This window comes from Sus scrofa, chromosome 13 (assembly GCF_054392235.1).
Source record: "Sus scrofa isolate SSC_HxYL_T2T_F1_AM1 chromosome 13, Sscrofa_HxYL_maternal_Yorkshire_Landrace_v2.0, whole genome shotgun sequence".
NCBI lineage: Eukaryota > Metazoa > Chordata > Mammalia > Artiodactyla > Suidae > Sus > Sus scrofa.
The window spans coordinates 84173320-84192438 of NC_139395.1; the positions used below are offsets into that span (position 1 = coordinate 84173320).

Here is a 19119-nt window from a genome sequence, read left to right on the forward strand (position 1 = left end):
GTCACTATTTGATTCTATTCTGGGTTCCCATCTGGCAGGGCCATGACTCTCAAAAATATTTCCATGAATCAGATTGGATCCTCATGCCTCCCATGGCAGGATCTGACTCAGCTTGACACAACTGCCAAGGCATTTGAGTGACACCTCCTTCCTTTCTCCTTATTGAACAAACATTTACATAGTCCTTGCTATGTGCCAGGCACTGTTCCAGCACTTTCCAAATTAGCCTACTTAGTCCTCCAACCTCAGGGGGAGGTACAGTTATAATTCCATCTTACTGATGAGGAAACTGAAGTTCAGAGCACCTAAGTGACCTGCCTGGCGTCACACAGCTACAGGCTGGGATTCAAACCCGGGTCAACTGGTGCTGGCATCTGTGCTTATAACCATGACACTCTGCTACCCCTCAACTTTTTTCTTGTCATTCTCTTCTCTTTCCATGCTTGCTCCCCTCTCTTCCCCTTCCTTCCCTCTCCTCCTTCCTCCATTCTCTGCTTCATTCCTTCCTGACCCTGAGCAGCTGCCATCTGCTTCCCCTGGATACCACCCAGCCTGGTACAACCTCGGCTGATCCTCCAGACCAGGCCCTGCCAGTCCTTCCGTCATGACTCTCGCTTCCCTGTGCCAGCAGACAGGATGTGCCAACATCTACCCCTCAACCCACCCGCTCAACCATAGCGGCAGGTGGCAGAGGCCTGGCTACTGGGGCCTGGGCCAGCCTGGGTGGAAGCCAGGTCTTTGGGGAGTTGCATGACTTGCTTCACACCTGCCCCTGATGTAAGATGCCCACGTCATCAGTTCCCTTTCCTGCTCAGCGACTTCACTGTGATGCTAAGACACCTATGCTGAGAGAGAGAGAGCCCTAAAGTGGAAGGCAAGGGGAATAGATCCAGATTCTGCCACTGCAAGTGGCTCCTGACCATGTTGAGCAAACAAATAAAGTGTGCAAGAACTTCTCTGACTTGCTCAAAGGCCACATGGATGCATGTTCTTCCCCATGGGCATGACTTTGCATAAACTGTTCCCCTGGCCTGGAAGGCCCTTCCCAATCATTTCTACCTGAGGGTTCTGCTTACGCATTGTGGCCTCTGGGAAATGGCGCCCGAGTTCCCACAGGGATTTCATCAGCCTACCCACCCTCCCTTTTTTGTCTTTTTGTCTTTTTAGGGCCATACCCATGGCATATGGAGGTTCCCAGGCTAGGGGTCTAATTGGAGCCATATCCACTGGCCTACACCACAGCCACAGCAACGCCAGATCCGAGCTGTGTCTGTGACCTATACCACAGCTCACAGCAACACTGGATCCTTGACCCACTGAGAGAGGCCAGGGATCGAACCTACAACCTCATGGTTCCTAGAGGGATTCATTTCTGCTGCTCCACGATGGGAACTCCAGCCTTCCCTTTAATGCCTGAGCAGCTGCACACATGTGCACACTTCTCTCACTCCCCCGCTCCCCAACTAACTGGCTTATGAGATCTGTGTTCCTGCCAGTGGAGGCTGCCTCTGAGACCAAGACTGTCCCGCCTTATCTTTCTCACACCCTTTCTCTCTATTCCAGGTACATGGTTGGTGCCTGGAAAATGCAGGGAGAAGCAGAAATCAGACCTTCAGAGAGGAAGGAGTTGTGAGGGCTTCCCAGTACTGAATCAGTGTGACCATGAGCAAGTCACCTGTCCTCTCTGTGCCTCAGATCCTTCACTTATGAGGTGGGAACATGCTAGTTTATACCATATAGGTTTGTATGAGAATAAATTAAGACATGTAAAGCACATGGAATAGTGACCAGCACACATGAATCACTCAGTAAATATTAATCACTATTGCTATTATTAAAATGGAACTGGAGTTCCCTTCATGGCTCAGTGGTTAATGAATCCTACTAGGAGCCATGAGGTTTCGGGTTCGATCCCTGGCCTTGCTCAGTGGGTTAAGGATCTGGTGTTGCCGTGAACTGTGGTGTAGGTTGCAGACGCGGCTCGGATCCCACGTTGCTGTGGCTCTGGCGTAGGCTGGCGGCTACAGCTCCGATTCGACCCCTAGCCTGGGAACCTCCATATGCTGTGGGAAGTGGCCCAAGAAATGGCAAAAAGACAAAAAATAAATAAATAAAATAAAATGGAACTAATAAGAGAGTCACCTAAAGAATTTAAATAATGAAAGTGCTTTTAATAAATTGTAAAGCACACAGGAAGGTCTTTGCCACTATCATACTTAAAAATATCAATAGAATGGCTGATTCTTCATAATTTCCAGAGCTGTGGGCCATTTGGCCAGTGCTTTTTTTTTTTTTTTTTTTTTTTTTGGCTGTGCCCACAACATATGAAGTTCCTGGACCAGGGATTGAACCCATGCCACAGCAGCAACCCAAGCTACTGCAGTGAAAATGCCAGGTCCTTAACCTGCTGCGCCACAAAAGAACTCCTGGCGATTGCTTTTTTGAACAAATGAAATGGCAAATGTGACATTAGCATTTGTAAATGATAGAACAACAGAAAAAAATCATGATGGATTGATAAAAGGTTTATCCCCTGACCACAGACATTGTCCTGCCTGGGAGCATGGCTTGTTCTGGGACTCCTGTGGTCCCAGACAAGCAATAACGTGTTTTCACTCCCCAGCCCTGGCTACCAGGACCCAAGGCAGAGGCCAGTGACAGAGGCAGATTTGGGTCTGTTGCTTTGTTTATGACAGGTTGGCAAGTCTCTTCCTTGTCTGTGTCAGTTCACAGGGCAGGGTTCCTGACCATGCCTCCCAACCCTGTAAAGTGAAAAGAGCTTTGGGACCTATTTTAGCTGTACAGGTGGGGAAACTGAGGCCAATCCAGGGGACAGGACCTGTTCAAAGTCACAGAGTAAGGTGCAGCTTGGATAGACCCCACGTCTCTAAACACCTAGCTCACCGCCCTTTTGCTGGCATTTATTCTCCAAAAACTCAGTGCTCTCCATGCCAGAAGCCTCAAGTCCCTAAACAGAAGTTCATGGAAGCCCAACACTAGCTGCAGAATCAGTGCTCCAGTTCAGAGAAGCAGAGGTGCAGCCAGTGTTAGGGACACACACACCACCCAGTGCACTCCCCCCAGCCCATGTAACCTCACCCAGTCTTGACAATCCTATAAGGTGGAAACTATTTTTATCTCCATTTTACAGACTGTGATAATAGGAGTCAAAGCAATCAAGTACCACTACTGGAACATGAATTGAGGCTACCTTCTGACCCCAAAGCTCAGGATCTTCCCATTATTCTGTGTAGCTCTTCTTCTGGTGTCCCAGCCATTGCTGAAGGCCAGCGCTAGTGCAGGGCACAAAGCAAACAGCTCCCAAGGGCTGGGATGAGGTTTTTTCCCTAGATACTCCGTGGTACCCAGCACAGTGCAGGGCATGGTGTAGGGGCTAACTGAGCATCCTTTTTTTTTTTTTCTTTTTTCTTTTTAGGGCCACACTCATAGCATATGGAAGTTCCCAGGCTAGGGGTTGAATCAGAGCTGCAGCTGCTGGCCTATACCACAGCCACAGCAGCAACAGATCCAAGCCACATCTGTGACCTATGCCATTGCTTGCAACGATGCTGGAAGCTTATCTCACTGAGCGAGGCCAGGGATGGAACCTGCATCTTCATGGATGTTAGTTGCATTTTTAATCTGCTGAGCCGCAATGGGAACTCCATTTTTTTTTTTTTTTTTTTTTTGTCTTCTGCCTTTTCTAGGGCTGCTCCCACAGCATATGGAGGATCCCAGGCTAGGGGTCGAATCGGAGCTGTAGCCGCCAGCTTACACCACAGTCACAGCAAGGCGGGATCCGAGTTGCGTCTTCGACGTGCACCACAGCTCACGGCAATGCCAGATCCTTAACCCACTTAGCGAGGCCAGGGATCGAACCCGCAACCTTATGGTTCCTAGTCAGATTTGCCAACCACTGAGCCACAATGGGAACTCCGGGAACTCCATTTTTGAGGTATACTGGACATAATGTTATATCAGTTACCATAATGATTCAATCTTTGTATATATTGCAAAATGATCACCACAATAAGTCTAACATCTGTCACCATACATAGTTACAAACTTTTTTTCTCATGTCATGAGAACTTTTAGGATCTACTCTCTCAGGAACTTTGAAATATGCGATATAGTATTATTAACTAGAGTCAACATGCTGTGTATTATATCCCAAGACTAATTTGTCTTATAACTGGAATTTCGTACCTCTTGTCCCCCTTTGCTCATTTCTACCCACCTCCCCAAGCTTCTGCAGTGACAATGTGGAATCCTTAACCCACTGCACCACAAGAGAACTTCAGTATTTGCTTTTTCTGTTTGATTTATTTCACTTAGCCTAATGCCCAAGTCCATCTATGTTGTTGCAAACGGTAGGATTTCATCCTTTTTATGGCTAAATTGTATATATAATTTTATCACATTTTCTTTATCCATTCATTATCTGTTAATGGACACTTTGGCTGTTTCCATATTCTTGGTTACTGTAAGGAATGCTGCAACAGGCAGATGCAGCTATCTTTTGAGTTAGTGTTTTCCTATTTTTCAGATAAACAACAAGAACTGGAATTGGTGGATCATATAGTAGCTTTATTTTTTAATTTTTTGAGGAACCGCCATCCTGTTTTTCATAGTGGCTGCACCAATATGCATTCCTGCCAATAGTGCACAACTGTTCATCTCATATCCTCACCAATGCTTCTTTTTGATAATAGCTCCTCTAACAGGTGTGGGGTGTTATCTCACAGAGGTTTTGACTTCCCTTTGAAAATGCCACAGATTTTCCCTGACCACAACGTACACACCTGGGATCGATACTCCTTCTCATTCCAGGCCCCACTCTCATGCGGTTCTTTCTATTCCAGATGTTTTCACATCCTCCAGGCTTGAGCGTTCCTTTTCTCTCTAGTGCTTGGGAGCGTTAATTGACTTTAACTTAGAACTGCAGTTGCGGGTGCAAGAGGCATTAAAGACGCCTCACTACCTCATTCATTGTGCACCCCCGTCAAGCGCTAAAGAACTACAGGATTCAGTTTTCTTTTTTTGCTTTTTAGGGCCACACTTGTGGCATATGGAATTTCCCAGGCTAGGGGTCTAATCGGAGCTACAGCTGCAGGCCCACACCACAGCCGCAGCAATGCTGGATCCCAGCCGCCTCTGCGACCTACACCACAGCTCACTGGCAACGCTGGCGAGCCCAGGGATGGAACCAACCAGCATCTTCATGAATACTAGTCGGATTCGTTTCCGTTGGGGCACAATGGGAACGCCTCAGTTTTCTCATCTGTACAGTGGTGTGCATAGTCAGGGACGGGGTCTAATGCTCGGCACCTAACAACCTGGGGCGTCAAAAACCTCGTAAAATGGCAGAGCCCCCGCCCCCTGCCACTTCTAAGAGCGCCTTCGCTGAAGCCGCAGCTGTCCGTGCCTGGGGAGTCTGCCCACCCCTCGAAGACTCGGCGCTCTTCCGGCGTCTGTCAGCCTGCCTTCCGGTTTGGGCGCCGTCGCAGGCGCGCCTGCCGAGCGCCGAGCAGTCGATGGAGATGGCGGTCGCTCCTGCGTGAGGGGCCGCGGAGGCCCAGAACTCGGGTCTCAGGACTGCGAGCCCGCGGGAACCGGTGGGGTACCGATGGCTGGGCGTGCGTGCGGGGTGGGATGGGGTGCGGCTCCCCTCAGGAGCCGGCCGGGGGGCGTGGGACCCGTGTGCAGTGGTGGGTGGGACGTGCGTGGTGGGCGCTGCAGCTCGCGGGCCGCGTTTCCCTCACAGGCCGACGATGATTGGACCCTGGTTGTGTGGTTGCGCTGGGCTTTGGGATCTGCGGTTGGGCGCCCAGGTGGTTGTGTTTGAGTCTCTGCTTGTGGGAGGTTAAGGTGTTTGAGTTCAGGGTTTGTATGGCGTCCGCGTGAAGGTGTCGTGTGTGCCCTGTGAGGACGAGTCTTTCCCGTCCTGTGTAGTGGTGCGGCGGGTGCGCTTCGTGTTGAGTTACGTAGTGGCTGGCGCGTTGCCCTGTAGGTTTTATTCGTGGTTTTGAGGTGATTTAAGTTGTTAGGGGCTCGCATATGTTGTGGATGTGGGAGCTGGCTCTGTGGTTTGTGGTCGATCCCTTTGGTTTGTGGTGGGTGTCTGGTTATGTGATTGCACGGGTCGTGGCCGTTCATTCATTCACTCACTCATGCGTGGAGCGTTGTTGCCTGCTCGGTGGTTTGTGCGGGGCACTGAGCCCCACCTTGGGGTGTGGTGGTGGGGGTGTGGTGGTGGGGAACGTGGCCCCCGCCCTCCAGACCTGTAGGCTGATAGACTTGTGTACCTGTGATTACAAATTGAGATAAGTGCTGTGAGGAGAGGTGCAGGGCCGCCCCACAGGAGACTGGAGGCAGGGTGGGTGCCTTGGCATGCGGGGGATGGTATGTGCTGGAATTGTGGTTGGTAGGGTCAGGCGTGGGAAGGAAGGGAGCTCAGGTCAACCGCTGTCTAGGGAGGGGCCAGGAGCTGCTGTTTCAGCGACCATCAGGGAAAGGGGCTGAGAGGTGCATGTAGGGCTTTTTAGTTAGAGGAAGAACACAGAGACCTCGTGTTTTGTTTGTTTATTTTCTGGGTCATTGCCAGAAATCAGTTTCTCCTGGGTGGCCCTCTAAGCAGGTCATCCACAGCTCAAAGCTGAGGGACATTCATTCTGCCTCACAATCTCTTGTAATTTGTGGCCTCAGGTTCTTGGGGGGAAGTTTCTTGTTTTTGTGGAATGGTTTTGTCTGGGTTCTCCTGGCTGGAAGTCTTTGTGAAGTGACATTGGAAGTGATAATACTCGAAAATGTAACTTATTAATCCCTGAATTGTTAAAGCATCAAATTCCTTTATTTTTGAAGTAGTGAGAGCATTAGGCTTGCTGGTTCATAAAATCTAGTAAATTTACTTGAGAAAAACTACTCTACAGATGTAAGACACAAAATAGATTTTTCTTTTTGATCACAAAGTTTCTAAGGCTCTTCTTTACGGTTGGGATTTTTCTTTGGTTTGGTTCGGTGTTTTTAGGGGAGATGCTATCTCTTTTTTGACATAGGTGCAAGAGCTCCATACATGTGGTTGAATAAATAGGGTAAAAGGAGTCAAATAAAATCTTCTGTTTGTTGATCACTACTTTTGACTTTTCCCCATTGGCCAAAGTGGCATACAAATGATGAAGTTGGACCATTGGAATGAGTGTTAGAGAATTGCCTTGGTATTATGATTACTGTTGAAGTCATATTTTCCTCTTATCTTCAAGAATCTGTGCTTGCCTCTTTATTGAGTTACCTGTTGTCTAGTGATGTTCTCATATCCGAGAAGCTTTTGTGTTTTGGTCTAAGAATTTGAGAAGGCAGTTTGTGTTTTCAGAAAGCGGCACTGAAAAACATCATGTACCCTTGCTGAACTGTGAAGAGAACAAGGAAAATTCTCAATTGCCGCTAATTTGCCTGAATTGTTTTTTTTTCTCCCTTCTTTCCTTTTTTAGGACTTCACCTACTCCAGAGAGGAAACCTCATCCAAGGCCACGATTCCACGTCCCCATCATCTGTGTGCTGCTTGGTTGAGCTGATGCTGTGGGAGTCCTGGTCTCTTGTGGAGGAATCAAGCTGACTCTTGGCATGAGGCCCCTGCCTTGTGGGGGTTGAGAGGGACACTACCATGGCTTCTCTGGATGACCCAGGGGACGTGAGAGAGGGCTTCCTCTGCCCTTTGTGCCTGAAGGACCTGCAGTCTTTCTATCAGCTGCAGTCACATTATGAGGAAGAGCACTCTGGGGAAGACCGTGATGTCAAAGGGCAAATTAAAAGTAAGAGGAGAGAATTTTCTCCTTGTCCCATTCTGTCTTTGGGAGCTTGAACTCATGGGATGGTTTTCATTAGCTTCCATGTTGCCACCAGAACATAATACACAATAGTAAATTAATAATAATAGTAAAATATATCTAGTATATCTAGTGCTTTCCATGTGCCAGGCATTATTCAGAACCTTCCCTTGTATTAACTTCATTTAATTCTCACACTGTGTGACTATGAGCCCCATCTTACTGATGAAGATACTAGACACAGAGAGATTAGACACAGAGATAACTTGCCTGAACTTAAACAGTGAGATAGAGCCTGGCTTTGAACTTAGTGTAATTACTGTGCTCTGCTGTCTCTTGCAAGACTGTTTGAATTCTCTAACTGCCAACCTAAAAGGCTTTGGGGGTTGGAATTCCTTTCCTTTGCTCTGTAAGTGGAGGCAGATTGTACACCCATTTACCTATCACAAATTCAGGGCTTCCTGCCATCCTTACTTCCTCAGCTAGAACATGTCCTCTGCAGTGCAGGAAAAGGAAGGCGATAGTTGACATGTAAAGAGGAAAACCAAAAAAGTTAAAACTTGGTTTTTGAGTTTCAAGGACCCTCAGGTCCTGGAGGACTGCATAAACAATTTTCAAAGTAATTTTTGCTATATAGAGTATTCATTTCTTGGACTTTAGATTCTAAGCCCTAAGTATGGTGCTGCTCCTCTGGAACTCACTTTCCTAGTACTTCAGCCAACAGCTGGCAGCATTTCTGAAGGCAGGTAGATTTAAAAGGTCTAATGTTGTATTCGTGATTCTTTGTTGGGTGGGAGAGAAAGGAATGATCATGTATCCTAAGTGGGCTTTGACTTCTGCACATGTAGTCACATGCCCCCTGTAATCACATAGTCTCACTCCATGTCTCACTTTTCAGTTTAGAAGAAAAAGAGTTGTTAAAAGCAGTAACATTTATAGCTTCTGTCAATAATATGACAAAGTCAAATATTTTCAAAATATTAAGGCCATGATGAAATAGCTTCTGGCTGTAGATGCTGGAGCAGAGTCATAATTCTTAGAAGGCAAAAGAAAAAAGAAAAAGAAATGTATATTCTTTCACATACTTTGTTATTTTGTTAGACTTTCCCAGCAACCCTTCAGGAAAGTGGTTGGTCTTATTTTACAGAGAAAAAGTGAGGCTCAGAGATATGGAGTGACTTAGATAAGGTTACACAGGAAGTGACAGAGCTAGGCCTTGACCCCATAGCTCTGTCACCTCTAAGGTAAGTGCTGCTCTTTTCACACAGTGTCCCTAATGAGGTGAGGCCCTGCATTCCAATCATAGCATGAGAGCAGCTGAAAAACTAGCAAACAAATGAACTGAGTATCTAAAGTGTCCTTTGAACAACCACAGGGCCTCCGTGATTTTCAGTGAGTGTCCAGCCTTACTGTCTGCTGAACTGAGTCATATAAGTGATCTCACTAACACTTTGATGCCAGTGGGTGGATATTGGAGAATGTCTTCCCATTCCTGGGATGACTGACACTTTTACATGGGGGAAAATGTGTAAGATTATTTAGGGAATAATAGATATGGGAATATATTTAGAATATACTAGAATGGAAACTTTGTTCCTTGTGAGAATAACTTGAAAGAATTTTCACGTGTTTTCCCCTCCATTTCTCCCCCATCTCTGCCCCAGAACTAAAAGATTGAGTTAAGTATTTCTTCGGTACTACTAATGATCACTTCTTTAGTCAGGAAGAAATTCTTGCTTGTGTTGCAGTTCTCCATGTTTCAGAATCAGGAAGAAAAAATTTTGAAGATTGACATCAAAGGTTTTGGGAAAGTCCTTTAAAACGCAAATTAACCTCTCCATTTGGTGTTCTGATTCTTAGAGATCTTATGCCATTGCTAGTTTTAGGCAAGTGAAATGTTAAAGCCCAAAGAGTGAACCGTGTGGTATCAGGTTTGGGGACAGTTTAAAAAAGAAAATAGGGAGTTCCCATCCCAGCGCAGCAGAAATGAATGACTAGGAACCATGAGGTTGCAGGTTTGATCCCTGGCCTCGCTCAGTGGGTTAAGGATCTGGCATTGCCATGAGCTGTGGTGTAGGTCACAGACATAGCTCAGATCTGACGTTGCCGTGGCTGTGGCATAGGCTGGCAGCTGTAGCTCCGATTAGACCCCTAGCGTGGGAACCTCCATATGTCTCTGGTGCGGCCCTAAAAAACAAGAAAGAAAGAAAAAAGAAAATATAAACTTGTCATCATAAAAAAAACATGGTCTATGAGTTTGGGCCCCAACTCTGGTTCAGCATCAGTTTAGCCTATGTACAGTAAGTAGAAGAAAAGGTGGTTGAAATGAACTGTGGCTTTGTGTTTTAAAAATGTGGTATTATTCTTAATTGGCCCCCTCTTGAAGGACTACACCCATCCTGAGAAGGTTGCCACACAGCTCTTCTCTGCCTCCTAAAGTGGTTAAATGGCATGGTTGCCTGTTGAACTCAACAGTTTACCCTTGTTTGCAAAAATGAATTGGTGTTTGCTAATTCCAGCTTCCTGTCTGCTAAATTCTTTGTTGCCTCAGGCAGTTTCCTCTTTTATTGTTAAGAAGGACTACTTTGGAGTTCCCGTCCTGGCTCAGTGGTTAATAAATCCGACTAGGAACCATCAGGTTGTGGATTCGATCCCTGGCCTCGCTCAGTGGGTTGAGGATCTGGCGTTGCCGTGAGCTGTGGTGTAGGTCGAAGACGCGGCTGGGATCCTGCGTTGCTGTGGCTCTGGCGTAGGCCAGCAGCTACAGCTCCGATTCGACCCCTAGCCTGGGAACCTCCATGTGCCTCAGGAGTGGCCCTAGAAAAGACAAAAAGACAAAAAAAGAAAAAGGACTACTTTAATACATTTTAGAAGGTGTCCTTTAGTTTTGGCGGGCCTTATTTTTCCAATTGGGAAAGCCATCTCAGAGTGACTATCTAACAAAATTATATCTAAGGCTTTATCAGTTTAACCCCTTGCCTACCAGCCCCTCCATATCTGCATTTACCTAGATTTCTGAACAGCTGTGGGAGTATTTTTAATGTATTGAAGTGACAGAGTACTTGAAAATCATGGGAACTCCACAAAGTATTGAAAGAACTCAATCATTTTGTATTAAATCTGATATTTTAGTGGCAGAAAGGGATAGCAGTCATCTAAGACTTAAGAACATTGATGAGAGCCACTTGAAACTAAGAATTTTCTTTCCCCACCAGTTGACTATTGTTCCATTTTAACAGTAAGTCCTCTTACCTCAGCGCAGGTGGCAGAGTCCCTGTTCTGCAGAGGCATAGGATTTGAATCAGTACTGTCTGAAGAGAGTTGGTGCTCTCATTCAGACAGAGGATGTTTCCATTTCCAGCCTTGCTGCCTATAAGCCCTGTGATCTTGGCTGAAACAGTTTTTTCCACCTTTGATGTCATGTCCTCATTTGTAAGTAGGGTTACCACCTGCCTCATAATGCTGTAAGCATGCACTGGCATCATGTATATGAAAGCACTTTGCTTTGTGCCTGGTACATACAAGGAATCAATTCAGGAAACATTCATTTTCTCTTCGTACCAAGTCTAGTTCTCTTTGTGTTCTTTTAGGTTTTATATCTGCTTCTTGAGGTTTTTTTTTGGTCAATATTCTCATGTGTGTGTTCAGTGCATGGGGGAGAAGAACTCCATGTACAGTTAAGCAAGGTGGGAAACAGCAGCATGGGGATGTTGGTTTGGCTGAATCCCAACCTGGAGGTAAATGAAAAATGTTTACACATGAGTCCATGGGTCACTAGGGTAACTGAATTAGTACTGTATATTTGATTTTAAAAAAACACTTTTATTTTAGTTGAGTTGTCAACAAAAAATTAATCGGTCAACCTAAGAAAGAAATGGAAAATTTTATTCATGCCAAATTGAGCATGATAACCTGGGAACAGCATCTCAGAAAACTCCAAGAGGAGTTCCCGTATGGCTCAGCAGGTTAAAAACCCAACATAGTGTCTGAGAATGTGAGTTCGATCCCTGGCCTCACTCAGTGGGTTAAGGATCTGGAATTGCCACAAGTTGTGGTGTAGGTTGCAGTTGTGGCTTGCATACAGTGTTCTTCTGGCTATGGTGTAGGCCTCAGCTACAGCTCTGATTCAACTCCTAGACTGGGAACTTATATATGCAGCAGGTGCATTCATAGAAAGGGGAAAAAAAAGAAAGAAAGCTCTAAGATCTGTTCTGCCCATTGGAAGTCAAGGCACAGTTAGATGTAAGTTTTTTGAGACAGATGGCTATACATTAGATGACATATTATTGATAGTTTACATAATCCATATCTGAATGTCACAGCCTCTTGCAAGATCAGAAGGAATGTTATCTTTTAAGGAGTTGTCTTGTTTGGGTTTTGTGTGTGTGTGTGTGTTTTGGGGGGCTGCGCTAGTGGCATGTGCAAGTTCCCAGGCCAGGGATTGATCCGAGCCACAGCAGTGACAACACAGAATCCTTAATCCACTGCAGGGAACTCAGGGGTTATCTTGTTTTTTCCTTTTTTTTTCCTCTTTGTTGGCCACTCTGCAGCATATGAAGTTCCTGGGCCAGGGATCAAACCTGCGTCCCAGTGCTCCCAAGATGCCCCCGATCCTGTTGTGCCACAGCGGGAACTCCAGGGGTTATCTTGTTAATGCTAAGAGAATGTTGCTCTTTATGATTGAGCAGATGTTCAGCCAATGGGGGAGGTTTGGTTGATATTTAATGCTGATACTTAATGAACAATATTGGGAAGAGAGGAGGCCAAAGGGCAGAGAAAATTTTTTATGTCTTGCTATGTATTTCTTGGAGGTAAATTTACACATAAGTTTTTTTTGTTTTGTTTTGTTTTGTTTTTTGTCTTTTTAGGGCCAAACCCATGGCATATGGAGGTCAAATTAGAGCTGTAGCTGCTGGCCTACACCACAGCCCAGCAACGCATGATCCAAGCCATGTCTGCAACCTACACCACAGTTCACAGCAACACCAGATCCTTAACGCACTGATCAAGACCAGGGATCGAATCTGAGTCCTCATGGATACTACTAGTTGGATTTGTTAACCACTAAGCCATGATGGGAACTCCTACACATAAGTTTTTTAAGCGTACAGTTTGGTGAGCTGAAAAATATATGTACCCGCTTCCCCAATTAAGATACGGAAAAAGGAATTCCTGTTGTGGCACAGTGGAAATGCATCCAACTAGGAACCTTGAGGTTTTGGATTCGATCCCTGGCCTAGCTCAGTGGGTTGAGGATCTGATGTTGCCGTGACCTGTGGCCTAGGTCACAGATGTGGCTTGGATCCGGTATTGTTGTGGCTGTGGTGTAGGCCGGCAGCTGTAGCTCGATTCGATTTCTACCCTAGGAATCTCCATGTGCTGTGGGTGTGGCCCTAAAAAGCAAAAAAAAAAAAAAAAAAAGATACAGAAAAAGACATTTAGATATTTCCATCACCCTCATTAAATTTGGTCTTAAAATTTATCTTTAATTGGGCTTTTAAATTAGTAATTTAGCTATGTATTGGCCACATAAACCAACTTACTGCTAGTAGTGACTAATAAATGAATTCCTCTGTGATATTTGTAATAAGATGATTGTGTGCTTATTACTTCACTTTATTTGGGATCCAGCATTTTCTTGAGCATTTTTTTTTTAATTTTACTGCATTTTATTTTGTTTCTTTGTCTTTTTGCCATTTCTTAGACCGCTTCCGCAGCACATGGAGGTTCCCAGGCTAGGGGTCTAATCGGAGCTGTAGCTGCCAGCCTACGCCAAAGCCATAGCAATGCAGGATCTGAGCAGCATCTGCAACCTACACCACAGCTCACGGCAACGCCAGATCATTAACTCACTGAGCAATGGCAGGGATCGAACCCACAACCTCATGGTTCCTAGTCGGATTCGTTAACCACTGCGCCATGACGGGAACTCCTTCTTGAGCATTTTTAAACAAAGCAAAATTATTTAATCAACTTCTGTGTTTAAAGATTTCCCTGGACTCTCTACTGGATATTCTTTGTGGATTCATTTATGGTGTTTGTTCCATTGTTCCATTTTTCAAGGTCTGGTCCAGAAGGCTAGGAAAGCAAAGAACAGGCTGTTGAAACGAGAAGGAGATGACCGTGCAGAATCGGGGGCCCAAGGATACGAGTCTTTCAGCTATGGAGGGGTTGATCCATACATGTGGGAACCCCAGGAGCTTGGTAAGAAATTATCTTCCTTCATTCATCAAATGCTTATTGAACATCTGTGTGTTTAAGAGGTGGTTGAAGAAACATCAGTAAACCGGAATGGTCTTAAGCTTTTCATGGACCTTGTGTCCTGGTAGGGAGAGATGGACAGGAATGAGCTGGGGACCTTCTTCGTGTTAGGCATGGCATTGAATGCTTTACATGTGGACTTTGATTTAATCTTCACTGCACTCCATGAAGACATGCACAGGGTCAGATAGCTAGGAACCTGCAGGACTGGGGTAAGAATCCAGGTCTCTGACAACCCAGGCACAGTCCATCGACTGAGCTGTCTTTTTTTTTTTGTCTTTTTAGGGCCTCACCTGCAGCATATGGAGATTCCCAGACTAGGGGTCCAATTGGAGCTATAGCCACCAGCCTTCGCCATAGCCACAGCAATGCGGGATCCAAGCTGTGTCTGCAACCTACCTCACAACTCATGGCATCACCAGATCCTTAACCCACTAAGCGACACCAGGAACGAACCTGCATCCTCATGGTTGCTAGTCGGGTTTGTTAACCACTGAGCCACCACGGGAACTCCAGGGCTGTCTTTTCTCATGTTACCTGCCTAGTGGGAAGCACTGGTTTATGCAGCTTATTTTTCTGCAGCTTGTAATAATGGTATCTACTTGCTTTCAAAATTATCATCTTTTGGGGGGTGATGAAAACGTTCTAACGTTTATTTTGGTGGTGGTAGTACAACCCTGTCCATATGCTAAAAACCACTGAATTTGTGCTTTAAATGGTGAATTGTATGTATTTGACTGATAACTCAATAAAGCTTTTACCAAAAAGATCATGCCACATGGAGGTGAACTAGCTAATCTTATATGTCCCTTAATTATCCAATGAGAACAATCATCATGATAGTACTTTCTATCCATGTGATAGAGAAATAATGATTCTTTCATAGTACTTTATTATAATTTGATACTCATTATCTTGTTCACCTTTCACAAAAGCCTGGTGAGGCAGGATGGCTAGTCATGTTCATTCCATTGATAGATGAAGAACAGGCTCTAAGAAGGGAAGTGATGTTTACCTGAGGTTATCCACTAGATAGTGCCACTGCGGAATGGGTCTTTTTGGATGAGGAAAGTCCTAGAGTTTCACTCTCCAATATGATAGCTATTAAGTGTCTATGCCTATTTAAATAAAGTTAAATAAAATTAAAATCAGTTCCACAACCACATTCTAAGTGCTCAGTCTCCACATGAACTAGTGGCTACCATATTGGAGACTAGAAACATTTTCATCATGACAGGAGAAAATGGCTTAAAAATAAGACTATACAGGTATACTTGTTAGTTACATATAAAAGACAATTAGAAATCTGAAGGAGACATTTCAAGCATATGACATCTTACTAGCTTTTGTTATTTAAAGAGAGTCAGTGCTCTGAGAACTCAGATCCCACATCAAGCTGCTGCCCACTGCAACCAAAAAAAAAAAAAAAAAAAAAAAAGAAAGAAAAGAAAAAAGAAAGATTGACAATGCTAAATTTTCAGGGTGTACTTTTAGAATGGATAAACAACAAGGTCTTACTCTGTAGTGGAGGGAATAGACCTGGGATAGACCATGGAAAAGGATATAAAAAGAGTTTAATTTCCTGCTGTGGCGCAACAGGATTGGTGGCATCTCTGGAGTGCTTGAATGTAGGTTCGATCCCTATCCTGGCACAGTGGTGTTGCTACAGCTGTGGTGTAGGTGACACCTGCAGTTCAGATCTGATCCCTAGCTCAGGAACTCCATATGTCACAGGGTGGCCAAAAAAGGAAAAAAAAGAATGTATATGTGTGTGTGTGTTGTGTGTGTGTGTCACTTTGCTGTATACCAGAAATTGGCACAACATTGTAAATCAACTGTAATTTTTTTTTTTTTTTTTTTTGTCTTTTTGCTGTTTCTTGGGCCGCTCCCGCGGCATATGGAGGTTCCCAGGCTAGGGGTCGAATCGGAGCTGTAGCCACCGGCCTATGCCAGAGCCACAGCAATGCAGGATCCGAGCCACGTCTGCAACCTACACCACAGCTCATGGCAACGCCGGATCCTTAACCCACTGAGCAAGGGCAGGGATCGAACCTGCAACCTCATGGTTCCTAGTCGGATTCGTTAACCACTGCGCCATGAAGCCATGATGGGAACTCCTATACTGGATCTCGCGTTGCTGTGCCTCTGGTGTAGGCCAGCAGCCTGGGAACCTCCATATTCCACGGGAGTGGCCCTAGAAAAAGCAAAAAAAAAAAAAAAAAAAAGAAAATAGTAATTATCAGTGTGATTTTCCTATTAACTTGCCTATATCAACAACTGAAAGAAGTAACAAATTGCAAAAGGTCAAGTGAATGGCACTTTTTATTTATTTTATTTTGTTGTCTTTTTAGGGCCACACTCGAGGCATACTACATACCACCTACACCATAGCTCATGGCAACACTGAATCCTTAACCCACTAAGTGAGGCCGGGGGTCGTTAACCACTGAGCCACGACCAGAACTCCCAAATGGCACATTTTAAAAGTTAATGTTGGTTGGGAGTTCTGTTGTGGCTCAGCGGTAACAAACCTGACTAGTATCCATGAGGATTCAGGTTTGATCCCTGGACTCGCTCAGTGGGTTAAGAATCCAGCATTGCCCTGAGCTATGGTGTAGGTCGTGGACATGGCTCGGATTCTGAGTTGCTATGGCTGTGGTGTAGGCTGTTGGCTACAACTGTTATTTAGCCCCTAGCCTGGAAACTTCCATATGATGTGGGTGTGGCCCTAAGAAGTAATAAAATAAATCAATAAATAAATGTTAATGTTTATTGTCACCCCTAAGAATTCAAAATTTAAAAAAAAAATGGGGGGTAGTTCCCATCATGGTGCAGCGGAAACTAATCCGACTAGGAACTATGCGGTTGCAGGTTCGATCCCTGGCCTTGCTCAGTGGGTTAAGGATCTGACGTTGCTGTGAGCTATTGTGTAGGTCGCAGACGTGGCTTGGATCTGATGTTGCTGTGGCTGTGGTGTAAGCCAGCAGCTACAGCTCCGATTCGACCTCTAGCCTGGGAACTTTCATATGTCTTGGGTGTGGCCCTTAAAAGCAAAAAAAAAAAAATTTTTTTTTTGGCCTCACTTGCGACATCTGGAAGTTCCCAGGCCAGTGACTAAACCTTTGGCAAAGCAGTGACAGTGCTGGATCCTTTAAGCCGTAGGCCACCAGAGAACTCCCTAAAATTAAAATTTAATTGGATGTTAGAGTATTAAGTTAGGGAAGAAAAGAAGTGTAGGTGGTTAAGAGTATAGCATATAAAAAACTCTAAATATGGTCGAGTGAATAGGCCATCACTGGGCAGAAGAAGTGAACTAAGTGCTGGAATGGGGAGGGCTGGGACCGGTTTTCCAGAGAGGAGACATTGAGCAGGAGTTATTTCAGACATGCCAACACAGCAAGCTACTTCCTTCCATTTGGGAGATTCGTCCTGGGTCTTGGCTGCTGGACTCAGGAAGTTACCAGTTTAACTAGCTCCCATCAAGGCATCTATTCACATTTACATTGGAGGGCTATTTTGAGAAGGATTGTTCTTATTCTTATGAAAAATCATATTGTACCAACTTTGGAAGTATAGACAAGCATGGGAGTTTTTTTAAATTGCCCATAATGTTACTGCCCCTTTTTACTGAATAAAAATTCATGTGCCAGGCAGCATTCTAAGGATTTAATAAATTTTAAGTTACTTAATCCTGATTAACAATCCTGTTGGGGGAGTTCCCATCGTGGCTCAGTAGTTAATGAACTTGACCAGTATCCATGAGGACGTGGGTTTGATCCCTGGCCTCAGTGGCTTAAGGACCCTGCATTGCTGTGAACTGTGGTGTAAGTCAAAGATGCGGCTTGGATCTGGCATTGCTGTGGCCGTTGTGTAGGCCAGCGGCTATAGCTCTGGTTTGACCCCTGGCCTGGGGACTTCCATATGCCACAGGTACGGCCCTAAAAAAAGAAAAAAGAAATCCTGTTAGGTAGGTACTACTGTTTTACCTATTTTATATTCCAAGTTACAGAGAGGTTAAGGAACTTGTCCAGGGTCACACGGTGTGTGGCAGGATTGAAACTGGAGCACAGGCTGGCTCCAGTGTCCAGGCCCTGTCCTCAAGTACTTTCCTTTCGCATTTTGTGGTCCCAAGGTGACTGTGGTTAACAGTTTAGCAAATTTCCCTCCATTTGCTTTTCTAGTTTTAAAATTTATAGTAATACTCTGAAATCCTAGATTTTTTACTTGCTTTTGAAATTCAAAGTAGAGAGGCTCCCCAGAGAAACAAGTCTTTTGTCTCCTACCTTCTCTTCTTTTAGGTGCAATGCGAAGCCATCTTTCCGACTTCAAAAAACACCGAGCTGCCAGAATTGACCATTATGTTGTCGAAGTCAATAAATTAATTATCAGGTTGGAGAAGGTAAATTTTGTTGTTTTAAGACACCTTTTCCTGCAAATTTTAGTTTTCTGGGGAGGGGGATATTTATTTTCCCCATGTTATATACACTGTATATAACGGATGCTGGCAGGGAAACACCCCTTGAGTGGTGCTGAGGACATGGTGGAAGGTTCTAGCCTGGGCTGGTTTTACTGAAGGGGATGGCTCAAGTCAGCCACTGGCCACATACCTAGCTTTTCTCTTCCTTCCTCTGAAGCCCACTTGGCTACTGGACAGCCTTTCTGCCTTCAGATCCTTCCTTGTTGGAGTGTCCTGGCACAGTCATGCAGTGACATAGTGTGTGGTATCAAACAGCCTGCTAACCAGGCATGTGAGGGGTGTCCTGCCAGGGCCGGCATGCAGTGTGGGAACCCCTTGTCCTGTGGGATGAGAGTGCGTTTTCCATACCATGATCGCTTTATTTTACTTTGACCCTAGAAATGCTTGCTGTGTATAAGCTGGGTTGTGTGGTGGGCATGGTGGCAGCCACAGGTTCAGTTCCTCATGTGTACTTCGTAGGATTGTCTAGGAGGGTGGCGGGGGATCTGGGTGTCCTGGTGCTCTCATTAGCCACCACACCGCATCCTTGCCCACTTCTGGTTATTGCTTAAACAGGTA

At 45.2% G+C, this 19119-nt stretch overlaps 1 protein-coding gene across 3 annotated transcripts in view; it reads left to right on the top strand.

Annotated features, from left to right (window-relative positions):
- The first annotated feature begins 5522 nt into the window (after nt 1–5522).
- RBSN (rabenosyn, RAB effector) overlaps nt 5523–19119 on the top strand; it is a 29688-nt gene continuing 16091 nt past the window's right edge. For all 3 annotated transcript variants that reach the window (XM_084989522.1, XM_084989521.1, XM_021069366.2), the window contains exons 1-4: nt 5523–5615; nt 7488–7808; nt 13887–14027; nt 18383–18483. Coding sequence is in view for 1 of the 3 variants with exons in the window: in XM_021069366.2 (XP_020925025.2) it covers nt 7661–7808; nt 13887–14027; nt 18383–18483 (390 nt within the window). In the remaining 2 variants the exon portion in view is untranslated. The remainder of the gene's footprint in view (nt 5616–7487; nt 7809–13886; nt 14028–18382; nt 18484–19119) is intronic.